This window comes from Phalacrocorax carbo, chromosome 11, assembly GCF_963921805.1.
Source record: "Phalacrocorax carbo chromosome 11, bPhaCar2.1, whole genome shotgun sequence".
Classification (NCBI taxonomy): Eukaryota; Metazoa; Chordata; class Aves; order Suliformes; family Phalacrocoracidae; genus Phalacrocorax; species Phalacrocorax carbo.
The window spans coordinates 1,881,213-1,908,717 of record NC_087523.1 but is presented as its reverse complement, the minus strand read 5'-3'; the positions used below and the strand labels follow the sequence as shown (position 1 = coordinate 1,908,717).

The 27,505-nt window shown below is 58.5% G+C and overlaps 1 protein-coding gene across 1 annotated transcript; it reads right to left on the bottom strand.

Annotated features, from left to right (window-relative positions):
- Positions 1-21: 21 nt before the first annotated feature.
- NALF2 (NALCN channel auxiliary factor 2) lies at positions 22-24,495 on the bottom strand. Its single transcript, XM_064462719.1, has 3 exons — positions 23,643-24,495; positions 1,295-1,466; positions 22-717 (listed from the first exon to the last, which is right to left on the bottom strand). Exons 1-3 carry the CDS (start codon positions 24,423-24,425, stop codon positions 302-304), a joined length of 1,371 nt encoding a protein of 456 aa, XP_064318789.1. The 5' UTR covers positions 24,426-24,495; the 3' UTR covers positions 22-301.
- Between the last annotated feature and the right edge of the window lie 3,010 nt (positions 24,496-27,505).

Sequence of the window (27,505 nt, the reverse complement as noted above, 5' to 3'; positions counted from 1 at the left end):
CGCTCCCCCAGCCCCCGTGCCGTACCTCCCTGCGCTGGCGCCTCGGCGAGGCCGGGCACGCCACGCCGCCCGGCTGCTACTGACCGAACCCTTCTCAAAGCCGAGTCCCGCAGCCCTGTGCGCATTAGAGACTCTTCATCACGGGGATGCCCCGCGGCGAGCAGCTCTTGGGGGTATGTGCGGGGGTGTGTGTGTGTGCGTCACCCCCAATCCCGTGCCTCCCATTGGAGGAATAGCATGTGCCCCCCCTTAGTGGAAAAAGATCTGGCGTTCTTCTTGGAGGTCGGCTTTCCCCTTCGCATCACTCGTCCCGTGCCACACTCTCCTCCAGGGCGGGCAGGGCCTCCAGGCTGAGCCCTCCGCCGGCCGCCCCGCTGCCGCCGTGCACGCTCGAGAAGGACACCATGGTGTGGAGAAGCATCAGGACCAGCACGCAGAGTCTGATCCTGCTGCTGCCGAGGCGAGACCCTGCGGAGACCGGCAGCAAGGACGGGGAGTGGGGCTGGTGGTACTGGTGGTGGTGGTGGTGGTGGTAGAGGTGGTAGTGGTTCTGCCGCTGGTGATGGAGGTGGGGGTCGTGGCGGTGGAAATGGAGTGACTCTGATGCTGTGGATTTGGGGGATGTGTGGTCGTTGCTGTCTGGGGGGTGGTCGCAGGAGTCCCATTGCACCTCGCAGCACTTGGCCTCCTCATCAGGCAGCTGGTTCTCCAGCAGCCCTGCGGGAAGGAAGCGGAGGAAGAGGAGGGGGTCAGCGGGACACCACGGACGGGGCTGCTGAGGGACTGAGCCCTGGTGCCTGCCATCCACGTGCCACGGGATGGGCAGAGCCTGAGAACCGGGACACCCTGAGACTCCCCAGCCCGGCCCCAGTGGGGCTGTGAGCCTGCGCAGACCACAGCGCAGGCAGAGACCGCGGCCCTGGGACGTGTTCAGGACACCCCAAACACTGCTATTAGCAGTTAAATGTCCCAGCCCTGCTTTAATCCCGTCACCTTCAGCCCCTGACATGCTTTAGCTTTCAATTAGAGGTAGGGCTTTCATTTCCTGCACTAAGCCATGGGCTGTTGCCGTGCCTCCATTAACCCCTTACTCCTCACCCCCAGATGGCCACATTTCGGCAGTCGGGCAGTGCTTTGCGTGTTTCCACGCTGTACCTCCTTCCCCCTCCGCCCCAAAAAGCCTCCAAAACCTGGTGCACCGCTTGCAAAGCACGACGGGGCTCATCATCACCCACCCCTGCCCCGTCCCCCCGCGGCATGCGGGACCCCAGCCCCGCTCCCCGGACCTCCTTACCCGTACAGATGAAGCCAGGCAAACCTCCATAGATCAGCTCGTCATTGTCCGGTAACACAAACGGGCACCTGGTCTGCACCTCCAGGCAGTATTGCTTGCATGGGATCCGGTGTTGGCACTGTTGTTGGGTCACGTTGAAATACTCGGAGCACAGCCAAGCCTTGTAGACAGCCTAGGGGAAGCCACCGAGAGGGACATGTCACCTCCCCAAATGCCGGGGCAGCCAAAGCACTGCAGAGACGTGGGGGGGGGGGGAAAGGGGAAGGGGGATCTCCTCTTAGCTCACGCGAGGAATGTGTGTCACTACGTCAGGGTTGCTTACTGAGCCCGCCAATCAATTAAAATAAACCGTTGAAGTGTTGGGACTGTGGAACTCATCTAATCAACTAAATCCACCACAAAAACAAAGCTAATTAACCACACGGACTAACGTCCCTACAGACAGGGACTGCGACAGACCGCGGTGACTCTGCCAAGACCGGTGACCCGAGAGCTTGGTCCATCAGATGAAGAATTCAAGCACTGCTTATCGCCTGTCTCAGAGCATCTTCCTCCTCCCCGAGACACCCCGCCGCTCCCCGGGGCAGGGTAGGGATTTACGCCTCCTCTGAAGCACTTTGGCCCCCATCACCTCTGAACATGGGACATGGGACAGCAAAACAGACCGTGGGGTGATGTTTACTGGGAATTTCCAAAGGTCTCTGCCTGCTGGAAAAGCTGCTGGCCAGAAGCAGGTGGGCACGGCTGGGATGCAGCACACGCAGCCGCCTCAGCCTCAGGCTCATCCCTCTCTGCCACCAAATAACACCTTCCTCACCTTCCCCACCCAACTCCCTGGTTCTGGGGGAGATTCCCAATTCACAGAAAGCTGGCGCTTTTCGCTGTGCCATTTCTTTTGGCTCCAAGGGGCAGACCCTGGGGGAAACACGTCCGCTTTGCAGGCATATTTTGACACTCAAATGTACCAAATGGCGGTACAGATGCCCCTGTGCTCTCCGCTCGCCTTTCCACTGGACAGAGCTGTGCTCGGCAACGTTTCCAGAAGGAAAAGCAACCTGGGGGTTCACCTGCGACTGCAGATGCAAGGCTGTGCCACAACCCCCGCCTCTCCAGCCTGGCCGGTCCCTGGTCCCCCTCCCTCGGGACCGCCACCACTGATAGAGGAGCTTTCATCTGCAGCCGGCCGAGACGACCTTCCTCAGCAGAAACCAGCTCTTGAAGAGAAAGCAGAGGCGGTGGTTCCCTTCCACCCTCCGTGCGTTCGTGCCCATCGCAGCCGGCCAGGCACAGCCCAGATGGCTTCGGTTAAGACCGTATCTCCCGCATCTCCCTTTATCTCCCCAGCATCAGGCACGGGTGGAAATTGTTTGTCTTCGCTTGCTGTAAAAGGGAGGGAGATCTCTTGTTTCTCATGGTCAGCAGTCATTCCTCAGCCTGCAAGAAACCCACGACACCGCTGGGAAGAGCAGCACCCTCCGTGGTACTTCCAGCTCATCTCTGAATATATCTAGGCACCAGTGACAGAGTTAAGGTCATGTTAATGACCACATCCAACTTCCTTTGAAACCAACTAGAAAGGACTCCCTGTGATTCAAAGGGAATGAATGTCCCTCCTCGGCGTGCTTGCAGAAAACACTGCACTCCTCCTTCCAGCTGCATTTTTATTTTCTGGAGGCTTTAAAAACATCAATTCTTTGTTTCCCCATGTTTCCATAGATCCTTATCATCATTTGTTTGGACCATGGTAGTGTTTCGGGATTAAAGCTGGTTGGGAAATTCTTGGCAAGTTCTTTTAGTTTCTTGATTTTTTTTTTTTTCCTGGAAAATGCCAGATCATGAAAACCAGAATTTTCATGGAAGCATGTTAGTTTTGGTGAAACTTTCATCACAAAAAGTTTAATCGGGACCAGGACACAATATATGGAACAAGGCTTTCAGAGCAGTCGTAGCCCTGTGGTCAGGGCTTTCAGCTGGGATGTGGGAAATTCAGTCCTGCGTTTTCTCCCTGGCCCACTGGATGTCAGTTATTTAGACAAAGTGGAACGGCTCCAGAGAAGGGACTGACTCTGCGATCAGAGTGTGAGGACAGCTTCGAGGTCTGGATCTGCATCTGCCTGAGCTGATCCCCCCTGGGGCTGAGGAGGAGGAGGAGGAGGGGAGACGGGCAGGGCGAGCACAGCCCATGCCCCAGGGATGCCACAACCCCAGCTGCAACGTGTGTCCTCCCCAGCGGCCTCCGCTCCCTCGGGGACAGTGCCGGGAGCAAGGGGACGGCGGGACAGCGAGGAGGATGGAGGAGGACTCCTCAGTGGGGTGGCACATGACGCTCCACAAGCGCCATGAGCTCCTCTCCTTCGGGAAAGCATCTAGCATTGCTCTCCACGGGAGGGAACTCAACAGGTTAGACATCTCAGGAGACAGTGACACCTTACAATAGACGGGACGGAGAACCAGAAGGTATAAAAGGGGCTTCAAACCATCAAGCATCACTTAGCCAGATGCGACACATCCCTACTTTGGTCAAGGACTCAGCAAGTCCCTGCCTCGACATGACGCTGTTATTTACACATGACTACAGATGCACGTGTAACCTGGAGCAAAACAGAGAGGTTCCTGCCTAGGAGAGCCTGCAGCTGCGAAGACATACTATGCGATAGCCCGAAACGTGGGGATGCCTCTGGGGGGGACATCCTGAGGACGGCGACCGAGACTCGCAGCCCCAGGAGAGCCCAGAGCCGTCCCGCAGGCTCCCCAGGCTGAAGGCGACACCTTCCCCTTCTCCCTGTTAGAGGGCACAGGCATCCCACCGCAGCCGGCCGGGCCGGGCAGGCAGCGGGCAGGCATGCAGAGCTGCCCCCAGCAAGCTCGCCAGGGGAAACTGCTATGAAACACATTTTCCAAAGAGTTTTTAGGTCTCTTGGAGATTAAAGGCATTTGAGGTGGGGTCAATTTCCTTAATTTCAATTCTCTAAAATTAGTTATTACTTTAATTATTAGTAATTATCCAAGTTGGACTGCCTTTATAGGCAACAGAGAGAGGGCAACACATCCCTCCGAAGCACCAGAGTACCCCAAGCGCCCAACAGCAAAAGGGCTGGAAGTGCTGCTCTCTTTCCCTGCTGCCTGTGGAGGATTTCGACTAGCTCCTTGAATTTTAAATGGCTGAAGTTGGGTGGGATGAATTCTTCCCCAAGTTATAAAGTTTTCAGGATTACAAACAGGATGCGTTAACTACACCCCAAACAGCCTGCAAATTTAAACAAGAATTAAGATACGTACCAGAAGTAGATAAGTTGCCATTCGCTTTTTGTGATTAATTATTTGGGCTTTTGCTATGCAACAAACCTGCCGGATACACAGTGCCAACAATGTCCTGCTACTTAAGTCTTTCTCTCGCACCCACTCCTCAGTGCTCCGTGGTCATGAATAATAAATAGCAAATAGATGCAGTGCATACATGCCGCTCGCAGTGTTATATTTGCTCACAAAAATTCTGCTGCAAATGCGAGGCGAGAGCGCACACAACAGCAGACCCCAGCATCCATCCACAGCCGAGTCAGGAACGGCAAAGGGATCAAACCTGCAACGTGGCCCGCAGCCGAGGCGCTGCCCAGGGCCGGGGGTGGGTGCTCCCCTCCCTGGGGCGAGCAGCGGTGCGAGGCTGCCGCTCCACGCTTCCCCAGGGCTGTTCGGCGGTGCCGGGGGGCGCAGGCGTGCTGCACGTGGGCCCTCACAAGAGAAATGCAATGTCTGCGAGGTAACGACTGCGTAAGGACGAGGTCTCCTGGTTTCCCAGCCAGCAGCCCTGGGGGACCTCCCGAAGGCCAGCGCAGCCCACACGGAGCGGGATGGGTGCCGCTGGTGGGCCCGGTCCCGTCTGCCGGCCTGGAGGGTCCAGATGGGACGCAGACCCCATACCTCCCGCTCACCCCTTTTTCCAGGTCCTCGTCTGGCTTAATCTTAAACCTCTCCATCAGTGGGACTTTCCCACGTTTCCCGAGGAGGTTGTTTTACCGCTGAAAGCACTTATCTCGCTGCCTACAAGTTCTCCTTTGTACTTGACCTACATTTTTCCATCCAAAAGTTCATTCCCTTCAATCATTCCATAAACCATCCCTCTCCCTCCTCTGTGTTTACACATTTCTAATATTTACAGATGTATCACGCTCCCCACTTAGTCATAACTTAGGCAAGCTCGACTGATTTACTCTCTCACATTTCCTGCGAGTCTCCCTTTCAGTCCTTTAATCATCCCTGACTCTTCCCCACGCTGTTTCCCAGGCCCCGGTCGCATTCACGGCCCCCACCTGGGGACACGAGCAGCCCGGTGAGGAGGGAGGCTACACCCTAGCAGGGGGCCGTGGCTGTCCCAGCTCCAGCTCTGGGCTGCAGCAACCCACGGTTTGGCCCCACAGGCAGAAGGGATGGCCGAGAGGCTCCCGAGAGCTCGGCAGGAAGGAGCTCGGGCTCACCCCGCTCTCCTGCGGAAACACGGCTTGCACAAGCAGACCCTGCATGGATGTGCCTGTTTTCCCCCTAAAATGTTCCCCTTGACTTCTGTCAGGGAGTTTGGCAGAGGGTTGGGGTCTCAGACAACGGCATTCCTGGGAATTTAATGAGAATACTGAATGAAAGGCTGCAAAGAGCTGGCGGCACCTCAGCCACCTCAGCACAGGAGGTGCTCTCACCTAGAAATGGTGACCAGGCACCCGGATTTCCCAGGTTTCCCGGGTGCCTTCCCGTTTCACTTTCCATTCCAGCAGCCCCACTTGCCCAGAGGGAAGCACCGGAGCAGTGCGGCTGCCCCAGTCCCATCCAGCCTGTGTCCAGCTCTGCCGGGGGCTGCAGCAGGCATTGCTGCACGTGATGGAAACCGCCCATCTTTGTCCAAAAGCAAAAGGCAGTGAATGCCTGGTGGTACAACGTGGCTGGCGGCTGCCCCACTCCACCGCAGCCCGCGCTCTGGGAGACACCAGCATCCTTCCATCACACGCCTGCATGGCTCTGTGTTACAGGCAAGGAGCAAACCCGCCGGGATGCTCAAGCAGCAGCCTAACGGCTTTGGTTTTTTGACAGCTTTAGATACCTCAGAGCTTACCCCGCACAACCTGCTTTCTCTTGCTGTTATAAAGGATGTGTGAGAATTTAGGACAGGAAAAAATTTATTCTCTGCCTAAATCAATGGGGAAAGCTCGCTGTTTTTCAGGCTCGCTCTTTATGGTTTCTTCAGGAAGTGAGTTTGGTCGCAATCAGCATTTCTTCCATTCTGTTTTTGCTTTTGGCTGATCTCCAGCCTGGCCAAGTAAATGTAAGTGACCTGAACTCCAAAAAGCTCTATTTCAGTGCCCTCTTCCTCCGTTTTTAGCTCGGAGGACTGGCTCAATGGCTCCAAGAAAGCACAAGGAGTTTTGCTGCCTAGGAAAGGGGCCAACTTCAGACACCCGATTTATATGTGAGGAGGAGGACAGGCGATCTATCCGCATCTGAATTTTGCAGGTGTGCTGAAACACCCCATCATAAAAGACATTAAAAAGAAATAAAATGAACTGGATTTCCAATAGCTGTCTAATTAAGCTACCTGTCCGCTGACACCTCCACCGATATCTGAAGGCAGCAGTCAGAGGGACAGCCTTTTTGCAGGCACTTCTGTGCCAAATTGCGTTCCTCGCTGCCTGCGCTTCTCCCGCTGCCTCCTGTCAGTACCAGGATGGCATCTCCCCTCAAACAGCTTTTCTAGAGCCCTTATGCATGCTCAGTATTTCTGCACAAAATAACATACTCATTTTTTTAAAGTATTTTGGCCATTTCAATGCCGATCTAGTTGCTGCCAGTATTTTCTACAGACTGGCACTGCCTGTTGAACCACGCCGGCTAAATTTCAGGAGAACCGGGGGGCAGGGATGGAGCAGCATCCTTGGGATGCAACACCTTTGCAGAGGATGCAGTGCTTGGGATAGTCTGGATGGCCACGGGGATCACCAGCTATAATTAACCCAACGAGCTGCTGTTTTCCCGTTAGAGCAGGAATCAACGCTTGGGAGGTTTCCACCAGGAAAATTCTGCTAATGGCACAGGGAGCCTGGCCCAGCCACAGTGACCCCTTCTCTGTAATTAGAGGCAGGGGCTGGGGCAGCACCCCTGTTCCAGCACTCGCTTCTCTGGATGGGGGATTTGCAAACCGGAGGAGGAGGATGGAAAAAAACCTTCCCCTACAAAATAACCTATTTCTGCATAGAAAAGGCAAGACTCGGTGCTCACCCTCTGCTAACCTCACGCCTGAGCAAGGCGGGGATTTCCCCCGTCACAGCACCCGAGGGCACCCCCCAGCACAGCGCTACCGGCCGATCCCCCCACCCACGCCGCTGCCACCGAGGGGACGCCCAAGGAGAGCAGAGCTGCTGACCCGCAGTAATAAGCGGTTCCACCAGGTGCAGGCAAATTGGATGCTTTGAGAAACCAAGTGCGAGTTTAGAGCTTGGCAAAGCTGCCCGGGGCTGTATTTAATTACAATAATATTGGGCTCTGCTGACTAATCTGAGGAAGCGCTGGGGTCAGCTCTGGAAGGGGACCTGGGAGCGTGCTTGGGCCAGCAGCTGGGGGTTCACGCTGGGAGCTGCTGGGCTTTGCTGTCACGACTCTGCTCCTCCTCTTTGCTGCTGCTGAGGCCACGAGTGCTCGACCCGGCCACAGCTGTGCGGCGCTGGGGTGGTGCATGAGCATCCCGCGAGCCCCTGCCAGCCCCACCGGGCTCGCCGCTCCCTCACACCAGACCCCCATCAGCACCCCAAACCCTCCTCCCCAAACCGCCCCATCCACCTGTGCCCGCAGGGAGCTCGCTCACGTCTCGCTCGTCGGGACACCGTCTGCGCCCAGCCATCAGCTTCCAGGTGGGCCGGGAGGAGAAATCCCTGTCTGCCCCTGCCAGACCCCCCGGCCGAGAGCTGCCCCTTCCCCTCCCAGAGTGGTTCCTGGGACTCTCATTTCCATCATGGCCCGAGATGAGCATCTGGAGTGGCTGTGCCTCATTAATCTTGGACACAGGGAAATGAGTACTGCTAATGAGCCGCTCGGGCATCTCTCCAAGCTCTGGCACATCAGGATGCAGCGCGGGAAGCAGGACACGCAGAGGGGGAGAGAAGAGCTCCCTTGGATGGCAGAGGATTAAGGGAATGCTAACGTCCACGGCCGGCCAGGAGGAGTCACAAACACAAGCGGCAATGTCCAATTACCATTGTATTCAATTACTGTCGCCTGCAATTCTGACATTAACAATGTTGAGCTTTTAAAAAAAAAAACAACAAAAAACCCACGCTGTTTAAATTAGCCTTGCTATAGGCTGTTCTAACATCATATCGGTAACAGCTGGTTTTTTGGTAACTTCTTTGATAGTTTTGGGGCTGCGTTATCCCTGCCTTGCCACATTCACGTGCTGTGGTTTGTGGGGGGACACCAACCCAACCCCAAAACCCAGTAACAGTGTGCGATAGTTGGGCTGGGGTTTGTTTTTTTTTAATTGTTTTTACTTTTTTTTTTTTTAATATAATGTTGACTCGTGCCTGGTGATGACAGCGCCGGAGCCACGGATCCTCCGTTTCACAACCAGGGGAGGCGAGGGCCGGGGCGCCTCTGCCCATTGTACCCCGGCACCGTAGGGCACAGAGGGGAGTCGGCATCTGCGGCTCCGGGCACCGTGACGGAGGCTGCCAGCGGGAATGGCGTGGGATGGGGCCGGGCGCTCGGTGGGAATGGGGCCGGCTGCTTGGGGGCTGCGGGGTGCTGGGAACAGCACCGGTGCGAACCCCAGCTGCTTGCCAGAGCCACTGTTCCTCAAACATGGCTGGAAACGCCATGCCGTGGGACCGGCATCCCGCCTGCTGCCCACCAGCGCCGGCTGGCTCCCTGCTACCCTGCAACCCACCCATCTCCGGGGTTTATTTTCCCATTAGTTCTTCCCCCAGCCATCCCGTGCACAATGCCTGTTTGCACCCCGGCTCATCACCCCAGCACTGCGGCCGCGCGGTGTGCCGGGGCAGAATGGGCACGGGAGGCTGTGCTGGGTCTGGCACCGGCCAGGCTCGTCCTCGGGAAGGGTCCGGGGCAGGGGAACCACCCCCGTGCTCCCCAGCCACATCCTGGGACCAGACCCGCATCCCTTGACCTTATTGATGAAGTCGCTCCCAAATTACCCAGAAGCAACATAAGTCAGAGCTACCTGCTCACAACACTTTACTGACTTCGTGAAAAAGCTCGAGTTTTTAGCATTTTAGTCTCTTTAATCCAAGAACTGGGAATTAAAGCTATCTGAATATCCCTTCTTTTATAGGGGGGGAAAAAAAGCCTCCCAAAATAAACTCCCCTCCAAGCTACTCAAGACAAGTCTGAGACACACAAAATTCCCTAAGCACTCATGTTTTAAAACTAAGAGAAAATAGCTTTAAAGCATGGCTTCCATGCACCATATACACTCAAAGCCCAGCAACAATCCTATCGCACTAAAGTTCATGATATTGGGTAGCTCGACACACACCTTAGGAACACCTGGAGAACAAGCATCTCAGCCTGCCTCTGCAAACACACCTTCAACACCCACGGGCGTGCTGGGCCGGGGTGGCCCCGGGCGCTGGTTAGCAGTGCCAGCTCCCAGCCCGGGGATGCTGTCAGGGGACGGGCACCACGTCTACAGGCTCATTTCTTTGCTAATCTCATGGCAACTGAGGGCTGCTGTGTGCAGAGGCCAGGGAAAAGCCTGGTCTCATCCCAGCAGATGCAACTCTGGAACAAGCTCAGGAGAATCGCCTGTAATTGTGGTTTGTGCTGGAATGGGAAGCATCCCTTGGAACGGCAGTGCTCGCGGCCTCGCTTCGGACACCGGACAGCCCGCAGCAGCACTGCGGCCGGGACTGCGCTTAGGGGATCTCAGCGTAGCTGTGTGGCTGCCTCTATTACACAGCAAGCAAAAGGGGAAAAAAAAAATCACACTAATTAATGTCACAGCTGGACGAACAGAAAGGCAGCGAGCACTGCCAAGCCCCCTTGCGTCCCACAGCCGGTACCTTGTGCCTGGGTGTCGCAGATCCCCCATTTCCCTGCACCCCCGCCCGCCCGCAGCCACCCAGCCCTGCACCACCACTCCTGCTGACCCCAGCCCGCTGCAGTAGGCTTTTGATACCATATCACTGCTCAAAAACATTACAGTTCCCATGAAACAATATTTTCGTTTCAGTATCGAACTCCACCTTGGGACAGACGCCTCCTTCCTCCAAGGGAGGATGATGATGGGGTGGAAGTGCTCTGCTCACTGCTGCCCACAGAGCCCCGCTCTCACTCCAGCGTACGGGATGCCGGTGGTGTGTCAGTCCCCCCCACACCCTGGGTCTGTCCCCTCTATTCGCCCTGTGATTTCTTCTGGCAGCGACTACCCGTGCTTGGACAGCTTCTAGTACAATGTGGCCCCGGTCTTGGTGGGCTGCCTGCAGGCGCTGCTGTAAAACAAATGTATTGAATCCAAACAAAATGCACATGGAGCCTGCTCCTTCTGGAAGTGCCTTGGAAGGAAGGACTGGGCCCCATTGTGCTACAGGCTGCACAAGACCAGCAGCAGTCTCTGTCCTGAGAGATGTCTGATGCGCACAAGCCCACGAGCACAGCAAAGGCAGAAAGGACCAGCGCTCCCATGCTGAGCCCGCCGAGAAAGAGGGGCAACAGTAAATCCAGACCGTTGCTTTATGGTCTCCTTTCAAGAAGGGTTTTGTCTGGTGTTTACAGAGAAGACCAGCTCACCAGGAAGGTGAGGCCAGGACAGGAGCATGAAGGTATGCCTGGGAAGGGGATGGACACTGGGAGAGCTGGCCAGGAGGCTGGGACAAACTGCTGGTGGCCAGGAAGCGAGCAGCTTCTCCTTGGCATCTGGAGGGCTTTGTCCTTCTCCACCTCCCCTGTGACACTGCATGGCCAGGGCCCGAGGGGGAAGGTGTCCAGAGGCTGGGGGGAGGCCATGCCACGCAGGCGCCGAGCCCCTCCCCAGAGCCTCGACTCCGCCGGCTTGCGAGGGCTCCGGCACAGCAGCACTGGCACCGCGGCGCCAGCCAAGGGGTGGGAAACACCAAAAGAGAGCGGCATCGCCTGCCCCAGACGTGCCAAACCAGACTGGACACTCCCCGGCCACCCCAGCACAGGGGCACCCACCCATCCTGCTCCTGCGGGTTAGCCAGAGACGAGCGGGGAGAGGGGACAGCTTGGTCACCCAGACACTTGCTGGGGACATGCCAAGTCCTCCCTCCCAAAAAGACTCTGACTGCGGTGCAGCCAGGGATGCATTTTGGCAGGCCCCCGGAGCCCCAGCCCTTCCCTCTCTCCTGCCACAGGGGCATGAAGCCACTGGGATGCTCCAGCATCGAGCTCACCTTCCATGTCTGGGCATGGGAGCCTGGTGCTCTGCGCTCATGGCCAGGCTACATCCCTGCACTGGGAGGAAGCCTTCGGCCTCCCGGAGAAGCTCCCGACACAACACTTTTCAAGGGAAGGCCAGTGGGGAGCAGATGAGGCAGAGAGCCCCATCACCGGCGCGCGGCCGTGCGGGGAGCGTTTCTGCGCCAGCCCCTGGCAGAGCGGGGCTGGGAGCGTGGGGTGCTGGGGGGGTCAAGGCAGCAACAAAACCTGAATAACCCGTAACAGAGGATGAGTGACTCTAGCTACTCACCTACACACCCGTCAGGTGTCACAACAAGACAACGATGAGAAATTTCATTTCTCCGGAGCAGCCAGCCTGAGGCCACGGGAGGCTCGAGCAGCTCCAGCAACACAGACGCTGGCTGCAGGAGTAACCGAATAACCGCTCCGTAACGGCCCCCCCAGCACACGGTCCTGCCTGGCTGCCTTGCAGAGGGCACTGAACAAAACACTAATGCCAAAAGATGGTGAGAGCAGAAAGAAGAGCAGCAGAAGGCAAGAAAAAGCCAAGCAGAGGCCGGGAGAGCAGCATTTTGCTTTGGTGCAGCGCTTTTTAAGCAGCTATAACTGAACCATGGCTCAGCTACAAAAGCAAGGATAAAATGTGGATGTTGCCTGGGGGAAGCATCCCGCCCCATCGGGCAGCGGGAAGAGGGAATCCAGAGGACCATTAACCAGCATCCTCAAAATAACTCCTGGGGGTTTCAGAGCACCTTGGACGGTGGGAGGGCTCGGCGAGGCAGGCAGGAGGGCTGCTCGCGAGCAGTGATTCCTTTGCGGCAGTTGCACTAGCCGGCATGGCTCCGGAGAGACACGTGCCCATCACTCACCGGCTAGCCCCCCGGAGAGGCTGCAGGTAACTGGTGGGTTAGTTAGCAGCCTAGTCTGCTGTCAGCCCAATTAGGTAAGAGGTAATTAAAGACCGCTAGGAAGCTGAACACTATCGAGTCGGGACAGAGGGAAAGTCAGGTCCCGGCAATCTATTAGCATCGCTTGAGGAATTCACTCCCATTAGATACTGCTGCAGCAGGAGCTTAGCAGGATTCAAAAGCAGATTAAACATTTATACAGATAATGAGAACATCCTGTTACATCAGATAGGATATAAAAAAATAAAGGCTAGACACTTCAGTGCCACGAGTCATAAATTACCCACCAGCTGATGGGGGCGAGGAAGAAGTTTCTCCAGCAGAGCGGGTACATCTACCTTCGAATGAAGCGATTGGGCTGGAGCATCGTTTTTGGGAGGGTATGAGCACCCAGCCCAGCAAGGGCTACTCTGGGATGTCACGACAGGGCTGCCTTCGCACCCGATGCATGTGGAAGGGCCCGATCCCGCACGGTGCCAGGAGCCCCTGGTTCTTACTCAAGTGCTCGACTGGTGCACAGCATCCCGCAAGGCCTCGTTTTGTACGAACAGGAACACGTGGCAGCGGGAGGAAGCCGGGCTGCCTCACACCTCGCTTCGTGCGCCTCACGGAGCAGGGTGAACGGCAGGATCTGGGCCATCCCCGCCCCATCACGCAGCAAACAGCAGGGGGACGGGAGCATCCTGCCTCGGCAGCCCGGCTCCCAGGCACCTTTCGGGGTCAGAGGGAGGCGCACAGCCTCCCACACCGATGCTGGCGTTGTTTGGGCAGCTGCAAGGGCCTGTTACACGTAACTTGTGTGCAGAGGTCCCTTAAACTAAAGGCAAATGGGCAAAAGATAATTTCTTAGATGCTTATCATCACTCCTGGCAGATTCTACTGATGGAGACACGAAGTCGGGACACAGCTCATGCCAGGTCTGAGAGCCAGAACCTCTTTTTTTTAATCCCTGGCTGAACACTGCTTGCAGAAATCTCCCCTTCCTTTTCAGGTGGGGCCTTCATGCACCCGGGGAGATGGGGAAAAACCCAGGATGACTCTCGGGCTCCATCAGGAGCAGCAGGTGGGTGCTCCCAGCCCACATTGAGCCTCAAGGGACACGGTCCTGTGGGGAAGCCCCATCCCTGCTGCTCTCCCCTGGAGCAAGCTCAGGACAGGCTGGGGCTCTCCTCTACTCTCTGTAAAGCTGCGACAAATGCAGCTGCTCATCTGCTGGGTCCCCCCTGAGCCAGCCCTGCCTGCAGGCTGCCTCCCCTGCCAGGCCAGGAGTTGGGATGTGGGCAAGCCCCAGGGGCTCCCCTGGCCACTGCTGCCTGCCAGACCCCTGAAAACAGCCGGCACACGGAGCCTCGGGGCCGTGCGCCCAGCATCCCGTCACCCGCAGAGCGGACGGGTGCGGGAGGGAAGGCAGCGAGTCACAGGCAGGGTGCTGCAAAATAAAGGGGTGAGCAAAGGAGTCGGCGTCTTTGGTAATGCTAACACACAGAGAATTGAACTTCCAAAGCACGGTATGAAGGTTAATTATCCTCCGCAGAGTGGAGATGTTTCCCCTGCATTTCCATGAGTGAGGAATGTCCAGAGAGCTGCCCCATGCCCTGGGCTCATCGCTGCCCCAGGACTGTGCTGGGAGCCAGCCCTCCCGCCCAACAGCTACTGCCATTCCCTGACAATCTCATTATAACAGGAGAGCGATGAATGGTGACAAACAAGGAACGCATCACGGCAAATAAATGCTGCTCTTGCATACGTACGCAGAGACTTCTGCGGACACTGCTTTGCCAGCTGTGCTGCAGAGGTAACGGGAACACCGGGCGAAGTTCATAAACACCCCTGAGTCACAAGCCTCAATTATTGCAAGCACCTCCCCAGGTATATTTTCCACGTGCCCAACTAGCTCGCTATCGGGCTGCAATTCTCCAACTTACTGGCGTCATTACAAAGACCCAAATACCTTAAGGTTGAATAGATCCAAACCACGCACCTAGAATTCACCTAGAAACTACGCAGCAGGCAGCAAATATCACAGGACTTTGGAGTTGCACATGCCTTGCCTGCACAAGCAGCCCTCCTCAACAGGCAGGCAGATGCATTCCCAGGACACAGAGATTTCCAATCCCTGCCAGTCCGGCGGGAAGCAGGGCTGGGCTGAGCGGGGATGACGGATGCACTGGAAAGGTTACAAAATTTTACAAAACACACACAACAAAGAGCATTTCTACAGATTGTGTCTCTGTTAGCAGGACCCGTAGAGAACCCCAGGGATCAAATAAGGATCTGGCGACCGCATCCAGGAGCAAAACCCACCAACAGCACTAGGCAGCCAGTGCAGGCAGCCAGCAAAACACGCTGCTTCTCCACCCCAGCAACACCTCTCCTGTCACCTACCTGTGCCTGCTCCTACAAGCAGCCTGACCCGGAGCAGCAGGGGGGCCCACACTCCTTCGGGATGGAGGTGGGGGCTGCAGGAAACATCTCAAACACACCCTCAAAGAGCTCTGCAAACTAAGCCAGCATCCGCACACCCAGCTATCTCCTCTCCCCAGGCTGGGGGCTGCAGACCCGTTAGCAACAGCTCGCACGTGGCAAGGGGGAAAGAGCAGCTGCCGCTTGTGAAATAACCATGGCCAACACCTGCCCCTGCTGCCTGCAAATGGTCTGGCTAAAGGGTTTTTTTCCCCTTTTTGAAAATGCCAGTTCTTGGGAACTGAAGCATTTCATGGGAAGACGGCAGCTTGAGGTGCTTCCCTGGTCTAGAATGGAAATTCTAGTGAAACCAGGAGGAGGTCCCCCACGAGTGAGGCCGAAGCGGGGCCAGGGTGGGAAGAGGGAGGCTTCCCTGGGGTTTCCCCCCAGAGAAACCAGGACCTGCCTCCACCTGTCGCCAGCAGCCACCAGAACCAGGGGCTTTAGGGATGACGCTGGAGACCCTGTTGTGAGGAACAAACCATCCAGAGCAGAGCTCCCATCTAACCCCGGGCTCGCAGTAGTTGCTCTGTATCCCCAAGCATGAGAACTTCTCTCCTTTTACAGCTTACTCCTTGGTTCTGGGGTCATTCTTACTCTCCGCCGTCCAGCTCCCTGGAAGACGATGCTGAAGACCAGGAGTGGGTCAGGGAGAGACCCAAGTCTGGAGGAGGTTGAACTTTGCACTCTTGTTACATTAAACGCAAAAATATAGCTCTTGCTGCCCTGGCACTGGTCAGCCCCCACCGCCCTTCCCAAACTGCGTCTGTTCAGAAGCTTCTGAGAAAATCTGCACTTTTCTCCTCTCCCCCCGTCACAACCAGCAGCGGAGGGTGCTGGGGACCGGGGCAGCATGCTGCCTGCAGGCACGAGGTGCGCCAGGCTCCCTGTTGTGGGGAAACACAGGCGCCGGCACAGTCCTCACCGTGAGAGCCCCCATCCCTGCTACTAGTGCTGGCTCCAGGCCCCCCTCCCTCTCCAGCTCCCCTCGCCGCTGCACCACCCCTTCGCCCTCCCACCCCTCCGCAGCCTCCATCCACCAGAAGTGCTGCAGAAGCTGCCGTGCAGAGATAAGATGTCAGCCGAGATGCCAAATGAGTGTATCTTTTACTCCCGAGGGGATGAGCAGAGCAGGCAGCGTTTCCTTCTCCAGCTGGGACCAGGAGTACCGGGATGCTCACGCAGGCACGTCTCTGGAAAGCCAAAAACTTGGCAAAAGGCAGGCAGGGAAGAGGAGTGAGGCCGAACTGGTGAAGCCTCCGCAGGCAGGCAGCTGCCGGCTCTGCCCGCAGGAGCTGAGGGCTGCAGGCAGCGTGGACAGATGGCTACTTCTCGCCCAAGCAGCCTCCGTGTCTCATTCACAGATTTGCTGTCCCTGAGTCATTGCCCTTCAAACGACAGCGGAGTCAAGCTTCCTCTGCACGGAGCCAGGCATGAGTCGCATCCTAATGGCATCCCAGTGACAGCGGGAATAGCCCCAGGCAGCCAGGTATATCCTGCACTCCTGCCTCTGCTGCCTGCCTGCCTGCTGCCTCCCACCCTGGCAGGCAGCTCGGGAGCTGGGCAGCAGAAGAAAAGCCCCGTGGGGCATCTGTGGGGCCAGGCCCGGGGCTGTGGGATGGTTTGATGAGACCCTGCTGCCTCCTGGGGTGCGGAGGGGCTGGAGCTGCTGCCTGCACTCCTCGGGGCTCCCACCTGCAGTGGTGCCTGGGGTCTTGGCACCTCAGTGCCTGGGGAGAGGCCAGGCTGCGAGTGATCCCTGCTGTGCACAAAAGGTTCCTTTCCTGATGCAAACGATGCCTGTCTCCGGACAGGGTCGACATGAAGCCCTTTGCAGGCATCCATCGATGCTCTGGGTTCAAGCAGACACCGTGGGCATCCTCTTCCACCTCTGGGCGGCTGGCTGTGGGGAGGGTGCTGCCTCCTCTCCCCCAGCAGCACAAGGATGCTCGCATGGCTGGCGGACGGCGTGACACAAGCAGATCCCTCTGTCCGTGGGGACAGCACGTATCGCTGCCTGTTACGAAAAGTGGCATCGCAAGCTGTCCCTGATCTGGGCCACCCCAGGCAGCCCATGGCAATGGGTGTGTACAGCATAGGGGGCTGGGGGGGGGCGGGCTGTGTACCAGGTCATGCATTTTGCCAATACCATCGCACACGCTGCTGAGCTCACGGATTCCCAGGGGCTGCCCACACCCAACAGGACCGTGGCACATGGGATGAATGCCTTTCTAAAAAGCATTGTTAGCTGCTGAAGTATCGCACCGCGCCTCTGCTGCCAGAGCTGAGCCTGCTTCTCCAAGGAGCTTGTTCCACCCCACCGGTGAAGCCCCCACGCACATCATGCTCCCAGGGACGGGCGCAGGCGGAGAGGAACCGGGGCTCACGTGCATCCAGCACCGACAGCAGCAGGCACAGCCGGGAGCACACGGGCGCAGGAACAGGCACCGGCACCTGCGTCACTTGCAGCTACTTGGTGACAGTTTGATGGAGACAGATCTCTCGCTCGCCCTCCCTCATGCTCTTCCCTGCACCATTTGCTGGCCTGCCTGTTGCTGCATGGAGAATCGCAGCCTTTATAAACTTCTGTATTTTTTTTCCTCTTAAGCACCACCAACAGACATTAACAGGCGAGGACTAATAGACAACCAACCAGCCCAAAGCAGGCAGCCAAACATCACTGAAATCAGTGGTAAATCCCCCCTGCCATTCACATCACCACCCAACAGCCCAGCCAAGTGCTGGGGGGGAGCACCCCATGGCTGCTGCCCCCACCCCAGGCTGCTTCACCCCAGAGCAACCACCTGGGTCCGGCCACCAGCCCACAGCACACCCCCAGGCATCCTGAGATGTCTCAACCCCAAGGAAAGCTCAGGACTAGCCAAGCACCGGCTCAGCATCCCCCTTCCCTCCTGGGCTGCAGCACTGCCAGGTGTCCCGGGCACCGCCAGAGCATTCCTGACACCTTGAGAATTTTTATTGCAGAGCAAACTCCTTTTTCAGTCAGTTTTTGGTTCTGTTTTTCCATCTTTGATCTTTGTTTTCAAGCACCTAGGTGGCACCCGACACGAGGCCCAGGAATTGGGCTGTGCCAGCGGCTGTGGCTGCAGTAACTGCACGCCTAAACCCACGCATTCCTTTTGTTCAAATTCTTTACACAATTTGTGCAGGGCTGAAAGAAATTACCTTTGCTTATATGGAATTGGTGCATAACGTGGAGCTGCACACTCGGCTAAGCTCGTGCATGTGGTCTTGCTAAAATTGCCAAGTTACGTCCTGCGCTGATCCACTGGCATTACTCTGGAATTTATTCTGGAATTTTTTTTCACCCCGTGAAATGCCAGTAAAGCTCCATGTCACCACAGGGGCTTGTTCCTCAGGAAAAGCTCCAGGTGCAGACACCAGAGCTGCCCGGGTGCTTGGGAGCAGCTTCTCCCCTCCTGGGCACAGCACCCACAGGGCCACTAATGCTGCACGAGGGGTCCAGGCGCCCAGCCCAGGGTGTGGCTTTTTGGTGGATTCACTGCGAGCTGCGATGTTAATGCAACTCCATCCTGGACTTCACATTAAAAAAAATTTTAAAAAAGCAAGAATTTGGTGAAAGCACTTTTGCCGTGGGTCTCAAGGGACCTCCCCTCTGCGTGCGGGTCTCTGTGCAAGGAGCCACTCAGGCTTGGAGCCAGAGTGCGCCAGGTTGAGCAGCATTTTTGTTAAGCCCAGACCAGAAAAACTCAACCTGAGATGCTTTTGTGAAGGTAAAGCGCTGCTTTGGTTCCCCCAGGAGGTGTCCCTGGCACTGGGACGCCCCCAAGACATGGCCCTCCCAAAGCTCCCAGCCCCAGCGTGCTTGGGTTTGCAGGAGATGCTCCGCAGGGAGGGATGCTCAGCAGAGACACCGGCTGCTGATGCTGGTTCTGGCTAAACGAGAGCAAGAAAACAGGACCCCCGGGGGGTGTTGAAGCCGGGCACCGCAGATTTGATCCCCAGCTGCTTGGTGTGGGCTGTGCCAGGCATGATGCTGTGGCACCTTACAGCAGGGACCAGCCTCCGTCTCTCACCGCATCGCCCGTGCACCCACAGCAGGGAAACACCAGCACGTCGCGAAAGCCTCGGGAGTGAAATCCTGCCCTGCCAGGCCCCCCCAGACGGACCCTCTGGTACGTAACAGGAAAACCAGAGGTGCAGAAACAGATCTGGCCAGGGCCGCAGCAGGATTCAGCAGCCACTAGCACAGAGAAACCCTGGTAATCTAATATAATTTGAGATGCTACAGGTCCTGTCCAGCCTCACCATCCCACCAGCGCTCTGTTACCAGCCCCGGCCCTGCAGCTCCTGGCTGTCAGTCCTTCTCTCTCCACAGCTTTGTTTCTTGCAACCTAATGAGTCCTTAATTCAGCAGGCTCTGTCCCATAGATCTTGATTTGCCCTAGTATCGGTGGGAGCGTGCACTTTAGGAGAGCTCTCCGTAACGGCTGTTGGTGAGGGAGAGAGCATAAACACAGCGCTCTGCCTTTACAGAAGCAAAGCTCTCCTCTGGCGGGGGCTGAGCTGTGCCGCTGCTTTGTGCTTGTTCAGAAAGGCAGAAAAAAGGCACAAACCAGCCACGAGCATCCCACAGGGCATCGCTTTGGAGGGATGGGGATTTCTTCCTGCGCTAAGTCCTGCGAAGCCCAAGCCGATGGCTCTCGCGCTGCAAGGGCTGCCGCTGCCCTGCGACATCCACGTCCCCGGCCGTGACCCACCGGCGCCCTTCTGAAGGATGCTACCAACGTGTCGCCTCCACCGCTCAGCGCACGAAGTTCACTGTGTCTTGCAGCGACAGAGGGTACGAGCCGCCCAGGAAGAGGGGAGGTGGGGGTTGCAGGCAGCTGCTCCCCACTCGTTTAATGAATTTTCCCTCTTGTAGGCATTTTTATGTAGATCACCACTAAATAGCACCACAACCCCAGTGCCTGGCACTCAGGTCTTCTTCACCGCAAGAGGTGAAACGTATTTCAGAAGACGGATGCACCTTGCAGACCCGTTTCGCCCTCTCCCTCCCCTGTCCGCACAGTGCCAGGGGAGCTGCCCGCGAGGGACTGGGGGAGCCAGCCTCCACCAAACCCCTGCCAACGTAAAACACAACCAAACAATAAACCCGAGACACGTATTTTCACGCTTCCCTGTCTCTCAGCCATAGGGGATTTTGCTGTCGGTTGTAGGAGTAATAAGGAAAACATTTTCAGAGTATGATTTGGAAGCTGCCGGTGCTGCACGGGAATAACAACGTATGCAAAAAGTGGGATCTGCCCGGGAACTACTTCCAAGCAGAAAATAAAAAGGCCTAGGAGAATATTACAGCAATGAGTAATCGAAGCAGATGAATTACACAGAGACCCCACCATTTCACGGCATTTCTATCTCCTGCAGCTCCCGGGGAGGTTTTGGCCCAGCCTTCCCTGAGAGCTCCTCCGGGCACAGATGGATCCGGGGTTTGGATACCCGGGAGGCTGCTCACCCCCTCTCCCCCTCACCCACAGCACCTGCCTTTCCCCCACCGAGCAAAGCGCCCTGACACCAGGGTCTGCCCCTGGGGCGATTTATTACTGGGGAAAGACGGGACTTGTGCGTCCCTGTTCCTCCTGAAACCAACCCGCAACACTCTGCTGTTTCCAAGTTTTTAACTCGGGGTCAAACTTGCTGCCGTAAGGAGGAACCGGCTGCTCCAGCGGGGCTTTTGTTGTTGTTTTAAAGCAGATGCAATAAAGAGCCAAAATCACCGGGGTGATTCGGCTGCCAGAGCGCTCCGTGTGTGCTGTTTATTGAGCCGAACCGCTCCTTGGGGACGGAATTACAGGGGGATACGTGGCTCTGCAGAGGGAGGCTGAGCGCAGGTGAGCTGGAGCGGCTTTCTTCCCCCCTCCCCCTTCATTTTTCCAGCCACTATAATGGAACAGGGAGGATGTGAATGGGAGGCAGCCACGCGGCGCAGGAGCCCTGCTCCCACGGCGAGCACGGTCCCCTGCCCCGCGCACTCACCCGGCACCAGAAACGTTATTTAAATCCTGTTTACCCAGCTACAGGGCTCTCCGCAGCCAGAGTCCTGCTACGAGGATTTTGCAGGAGCCTCTCACGCTGGCTGAGCTGTCTGTTACGTTTTCTTCCACTCCTCTCCTATTTTGCTGTCATTTGCTCTCATATGTTGTTACCATCGAGCGGAAGCTCTCCGCTGTCGCTTACAAGCGGGTATTCACGTGAGCAACGTGCAGCCGCCAGTCACATCAGAAAAATGCAGTGTTATTCAGCATCTGGGTAGGAATTACAAATTCAGGCTGCTTTAAAAATCCCGCCGGCCAGCTTTTCCCAATGCAACGAGTAACTGAGCCCCTGCTGAAGTCCAGGGGACTCGGAATCAGGCCAGAACTTGCTCATCGCCACCACACTGGAGAAGTTTGGCCTTAGCCTCATTTCACAAATGGGGAACAGCCACCGAGAGGGTGAGGTTGAGACTTGCAGCTGTGAAAGTCTAAAGTAAGGCACCTAAATACGTATTGAAGCACCTTAAATAAGAGGCCTGATTTTCACGAGAGACCGAAACGAGCGGGAGCTGTGAGGGCTCGGCGCGTGCAGGCTCGGGCACCCACGCTGGAAATTTCCTCGCGTACAGGTTGGCCCTGCTGCTCGCGCTCTCCTGTTGCTTCCCAAATGCTGCCTGTGAAATCGCAAAGCTGGTGCTCACAACGCTCTAAGGATGCAACCGCCAACGTGACAAGGAACCAGCGAGGAGGTACGCGCCTCGCTGCCTTCAGCTTTGCATCTTCTAAGCCTGTTTCCTGCTTTCTCATCAAGGATGTTAAGACCAGGGACACTTAATTAAGACTCGTCTAGGCACAGCTCTGTTTCTAGATGCTTTAGAGTCCATGGGAACATCTCCTTGCCCAAGACCCAAAGGTAATGATTATTTTCTTGCCTCTGCTTTTCTCTCCGGGTCTCTGTACCAGCGATCACAAGTGAGTCAGACTCAGCAGAGACGGACACTAAGCCTGAAGCGAGGGTGTCTGTACGCTCTACCGGACACAACACGGGGAAGATCCTGCTTCCAGGATCCATCTGGGCCCCTGGGAGTGGGAGCAGCGCAACGGCGGGCAGTGCTGAATCCCCTCATTCACCGCGGAAGCAGAGCAGCAGGACCAAACCACTCGGTGCAGGCTGAATACTATGTACCTTTGAAACCGCAGGGGGAATTTAGGCAAGCAGATTGTAATTACCTGGCCTGGCACCGGCCCAGAACGCCAGCACTAGCTCCATTCCAAAAACTGGCTCCTTACAGAAGCGATGCAGAAACGTGGGCCTGAGAGCGGCGGCCAGGATCTCGCCGTTGTGCCCTTGATGAAAGACACCACCTCGGCGTCCCCAAGCGCCGCGCCCCAGTGCTGCTCCCACGCTTTCCCAGGGGACGAGCGCTGTGCCAAGAGCCACCCGCGCCGCCACCGCAGCTCCAAGCGTCCCTCAAAACTCTCCCAGAAGAGCAGTGGCCAAGCCCTGTCCTGTCACCGGGGGATGCTCTGCCACTGTCCCTCGGGGGATGATGCTGTAACGCACCCCGCTGCCTCTCCTCCAAGACACGGCTCCGAGAAAGGGAAAGCGGGTTTAATTATCAAGACCTTTATGTTTCCCAGAGACAATGTCCGGAGGGAGCGTGTACAGGTGAGCCAGGAAGCTTGGAGCAGGTGGAGGCTGGAAGAGTTGCGGCGCCGGGGCTCGGGAGAAAGCAGGGGAGCGCCCAGCAGGACCATGCCAGGCTCCAGACGGAGACGCGACTGTGGCTCTCGTTTTGGAGGGGAGATGGCACCATGCTGAGGCTCGATCTGACTGATGCTGGGGAAGGCAACCCCTTCGCTTTCAGAACCCAGACCATGCCCCGCCGCTGGGGACGCTCAGTGACGCTGGGGGAAACTCCAAGAGGGGACGCACATCCTGGCACCCTCGGCACACCTCCCTGGGGAGAAGGGGTGCAAGGGCTAACAAACAGCTGCTGCATACGGGGAAGGGGCTCCGGCACCACGGTTCATCTCAGGTCACCGCTTGTCTACACGCCACAGCTTACTGACGGCCGGGCAGAGCCCTGGGCCGCCCCAGCCCTGCGCAGCACCCCTGGGCGGCAGCGGCAGGCCAGAGGCAGCGGTGAGGAGCCCCGCGCCCATGCCAGCTCGGCCTGCGTGCGCCCAGGCGTGCGTGTGCACGTGTAAAGGGGTGTGGGTGACGCTCGCGGGGAGCAGCGTGTCGGGAGGGTGGGTGTGAAGGGATGTGTGAATGCACGCGCGCTCAGGCTGAGCCCCGCTCCAACCTCTCGCTCCCGCCACCCCGTCCCGGCTGCCCGGAGGCCTCCGGACCCGTCCCGCCAGCACCACCGCCACGCCAGCACTCGGGGTGAACAGGGAGACCCCCAGCCTGGCGGGCAGGGGGGAGCACAGCTCCGGCAGGCGTGCGGGCAGGAGGCCCGCAGCACCCTCCTGCAGCCGAGACCCCCGGGGCACGCAGCTCGTCCCAGGCGGCACAGGGGGACACCCCGGAGCACCCCCTCCTACCTTGCAGTCCGTCAGGCAGGATCTGACCGAGTACTCTTCCGATTGCAAGTACTTCTCCAGCAAGAGGTCGAACTCCTCGTATTTTTCCTGAGCGTGTTGGTCCAGCCGCTGGTACGCCTGGACGCAGCTGCTACAGGCCTCGCCGCCCAGCGCCCCGGCCGCCGCCACCACCAAGTCCACCATCAGGTTGTCCACGCTGCAGTCCAGGCCGTCCGGGCCGGCCATCTCCCGCAGCAGGTCCCAGATCGTGTAAGTATCACAAAAGGAGAGGTTGAAGTTCCTAAAGTAAGCCTGCAGGAAGGTCCTTTTGGAGGAGGGAGAGGCGAAGAAGGGGGCAGCGGCGGCGGCGGCGGCGGGGGGCGAGCGGAGGGGCGCGCCGGCCGGGGAGCCCCGCGGCCGCTGCAGGGCGTGCAGCCGGGCGCAGGCCGAGTCCAGGTCGCCGCGGGCGGCGGGGCAGGGGCCGGTGGGACCGGGGGCCCGGCTGAGGTTACCGAGCAGGGCCTCGCAGCTGCCGCCCGCCGGCTCGGCCGCCAGCAGGGCCCGCGGCCCGCGGCTCCGCGCCCGCCCGGCGCCGCTCCGCTCCCGCGCCCGCAGCTTGGCCCCGGCGCAGAGCCACAGATGGTCGGAGAGGAGAACGGTGAAGAAGAGGAGGGAGGCCAACGACAGGCGCCATTTCTGCGCCCGCTCGGGGTCGGCCACCGGTTTGTCGCTGCGGCGCGGCGCGCAGCACACCGCCCCGCCGGCGGCTCCCCCGCGGGGGTACATCCAGGCGCCGCGGATCATGCTGCGGGGGCGGCGCGGCGGCGGGGAACCGGCGGGGGCGGCGGGGAGCGCCGCGCTGCCGCCGCTGTCACCTGCGGCCGCCGCGCCGCGCCTCCGCCGCCGCCGCCGCCGCCGCCGCCATGCCCGCTCCCCCGCCTACAGGCCGCCGCCGCTCGCCCTACCCCGGCCCCGCGGCCGCTCCCCGCCCCGCAGCACCGCCCGCCGCTCCGGGGCATGCCCCGCTCCCGCTCACTCGCTTTTCCGTTTCCCCGTCGGCCGCGCCGGCTCGCTGGCCCCGCCGCCGGGCCCCATGCCCCCCTCAGTCTGTCGCCATCTTCGGCCGCGCCGCCAACACCTTGAGGAGCCGCGCCGCCCTGCGCCTGCGCGCCCGCCCGGTGTGTGTGGGTGGGTGGGTGGGTGGGTGGGTGTGGGTGGGGGTGTGTATGTGTGGGGGGGGGTGGGTGGTGTGCGCGTGTCCGTCCGGCTGTCCGTCCGTCCGTCCCCCCCGCCGCCGCCCGGGCACCGGCAGGTGCCGTGGTGCTGAAGGACAGCTCCGCGCCGCCGCCGCCACCGGGGCCCGGGAGCGGGGCGCCGGGACCCCCCCCCCGCCCTCGGCCCGGCGCCCCGTCCCACGCCGGCACCCCCCGGAGCACGGCGGGGCCCGGCCCCGCTCGGCTGGGGCTCGTCCCCTCCTCACCCGCCGCCACCAGCCACGGCAGGGGACACCGCGGGGGGGACTCACTCGGGTCCCGGTGGGCAGAGCCGAGGGGCAAGGTGCTGCCCTCGGAGCCCCAAAGGGGCTGATCCCACCCACAGAGGGGTCAGAACCATAGAATCATGTCCCGAGTTGGAAGGGACCCGCAAGGACCGTCGAGCCCAGCTCCCGTCCCCGCACAGGACACCCCAAATTCACACCGTGTCTCTGAGGGCCTTGTCCAAGTGCTTCTGGAACATCGCCAGGCTGGTGCCGTGATGCCTCCCTGGGGGGCCTGTGCCAGGGCCCCACCACCCTCTGGGGGGAAGAACCTTCTCCTAATGCCCAGCCTAACCCTCCCCTGGCACATCTCCCTGCCATCACCTTGGGTCCTGGCGTTGGTCACCAGAGAGCAGAGACCAGCCCTGCCCCTCCTCTTCCCCTCGGGAGGGGGCTGCAGAGGCCATGAGGCTGCCCTCGGCCTCCTCTGCTCCAGGCTGAACAAACGACTTCAGCCGGTCCTCATATGGCTTCCCCTCTAAACTCTTCAACAACTTTGTGGCCCTCCTCTGGACACTCTCTAGTAGCTTTATATCCTTATAATTTCTGGTTGGGGTAAAATCTGGGTTGTGGGGTGCTCTGCTGACAGAGATGGGCACGCTGCCCTCAGGGTCGTGCGGCTCTCCCGGTGCAGACAGATGTTGGACGTCCCCATGGCGCTCACTACCTTCTCACCCTCAGCCCCTAAAAGAGCACCCAAGAATTCCATTTCTGGGTCACCGGGGGTGAATTATGAACAGGCACCAAAGCTAAAAGGAAGCCAGGTCCCAGGGACCATCATCTCTTTGTGTCCCAAGCCCTGCTGGCACCTCATTAGGGGTTTCATGGGCTCCTTAAACAAGAGACTATTAGCTTACTGGGAGTGAAAAATAAACAGAGCTCTGCAACACAAAATCCTGCCGTAAGCAGAACAGCAGGCAGAGCCTGCTCTGAGGCTCCTTCTCCATACCTGAAGCCATCCTCAGCCTCAGGCACTAACCTGGCTATGGGAACTGGTTCAAGTGTTCCTATTTCTGGGGTTTTCATCAAGCTCTGTCCCAAAGTGAACCAACTCCCTCATGCCGCTCAGCTGTGCCGACAGCCCTTCAGCAACAGAGGTGCCGGAGGTGGTTGTCCAGGCTCCATCAGGCTGGCCCAGGTGGGATCCTGCTGGTGCAGGGAAAGTCACGGGAGGCTCTGTCCTTCTCCTGTTTGTCTGCCTGACCTGTGAGGAGAGCGAGCCCGGTGGGAAAGGGGAGCTCATGGCCTCTGTGCGTGCACAGGAGGGCTGTCATCTCAGCTGGTGCTCAGAGCGCCGCTCCAACCTGAGCGCCACGTGTGGAAATCCGCCCGCCCGCCACACTCCCTGTCCCAAATGCCCAGGCCAGCAGATCGGGATTTGGCTTTGCTATGGCCACCGGTCCTGTTTAAAGCCATGCTCCTCTGAACATGGGCTCTGCACACCAGGGCACGGGCCACTGGCCTCTCTCTGCGACAGCAAGGGCAGGGCTGCTTGGCACCTCGGGAGCCGTGCAGCCAGAGCCGAACTCCCACCCCTCCCACCACACGGCACGCCTGGAACAAAGAGCATGTTAATCATGAAGGCCAATGTGTTTGAGCCGCAGATACTCCAACAGTTAGCTCTGCTCTAGCTGAGGCACTGAGGTGAGAAAATATCTGGTGTAGAGCCAGGAGAGGTTTTACAGCCGGAACGAACAAATGTCGAACATTACTGAAAGTGATATAAGGAAAACCGCAACCCAGGCTGGAGACTGAACTTCTCTGAGCCATGGCACAGACACCTGCTGCTCCCAGAGCACAGCGCAGGGCTCAGGAGGCAGCTTCCCTCTGGCTTTTCCACCCCATCCCTTCCTGCCCCTCCAGCATGCTCATGGCGCAGCTGGGGAGATGCTAGAGTAGCAAAGAGGGTTATTCCTGCAGATCTGGGGTTTCTCTGGTGTGTTCCTTTGCTGGGAAACATTGCCAGTGCCTACCTTGGACACACAGGATCATACCACAGGTTGGGGTGCAGCAGCCATTATTCTGGAAATAAGCACTGTGCTCCCTCTGTGTTTACAGTGAAATGGCACTGCTACCTCAGGCACAAATGCCTCACTGTCTTGTGTGTGGTGTGGGAGCAGCTCCAGAGACAGTGCTGTGCAGGCAGAGCTCAGCAGGGTGCAAACAACGGGTGGGAAGCACAGAATCCAAGACTGCTGGGGGTTGGAAGGGCCCCCTGGAGCTCATCCCGTCCCACCCCTGCTGGAGCAGGCACCCCCAGAGCAGGGGCACAGGGCCGCGTCCAGGCGGGGGGTGAATGTCTCCAGGGAAGGGACCCCACAGCCTCTCTGGGCAGCCTGTGCCCCTG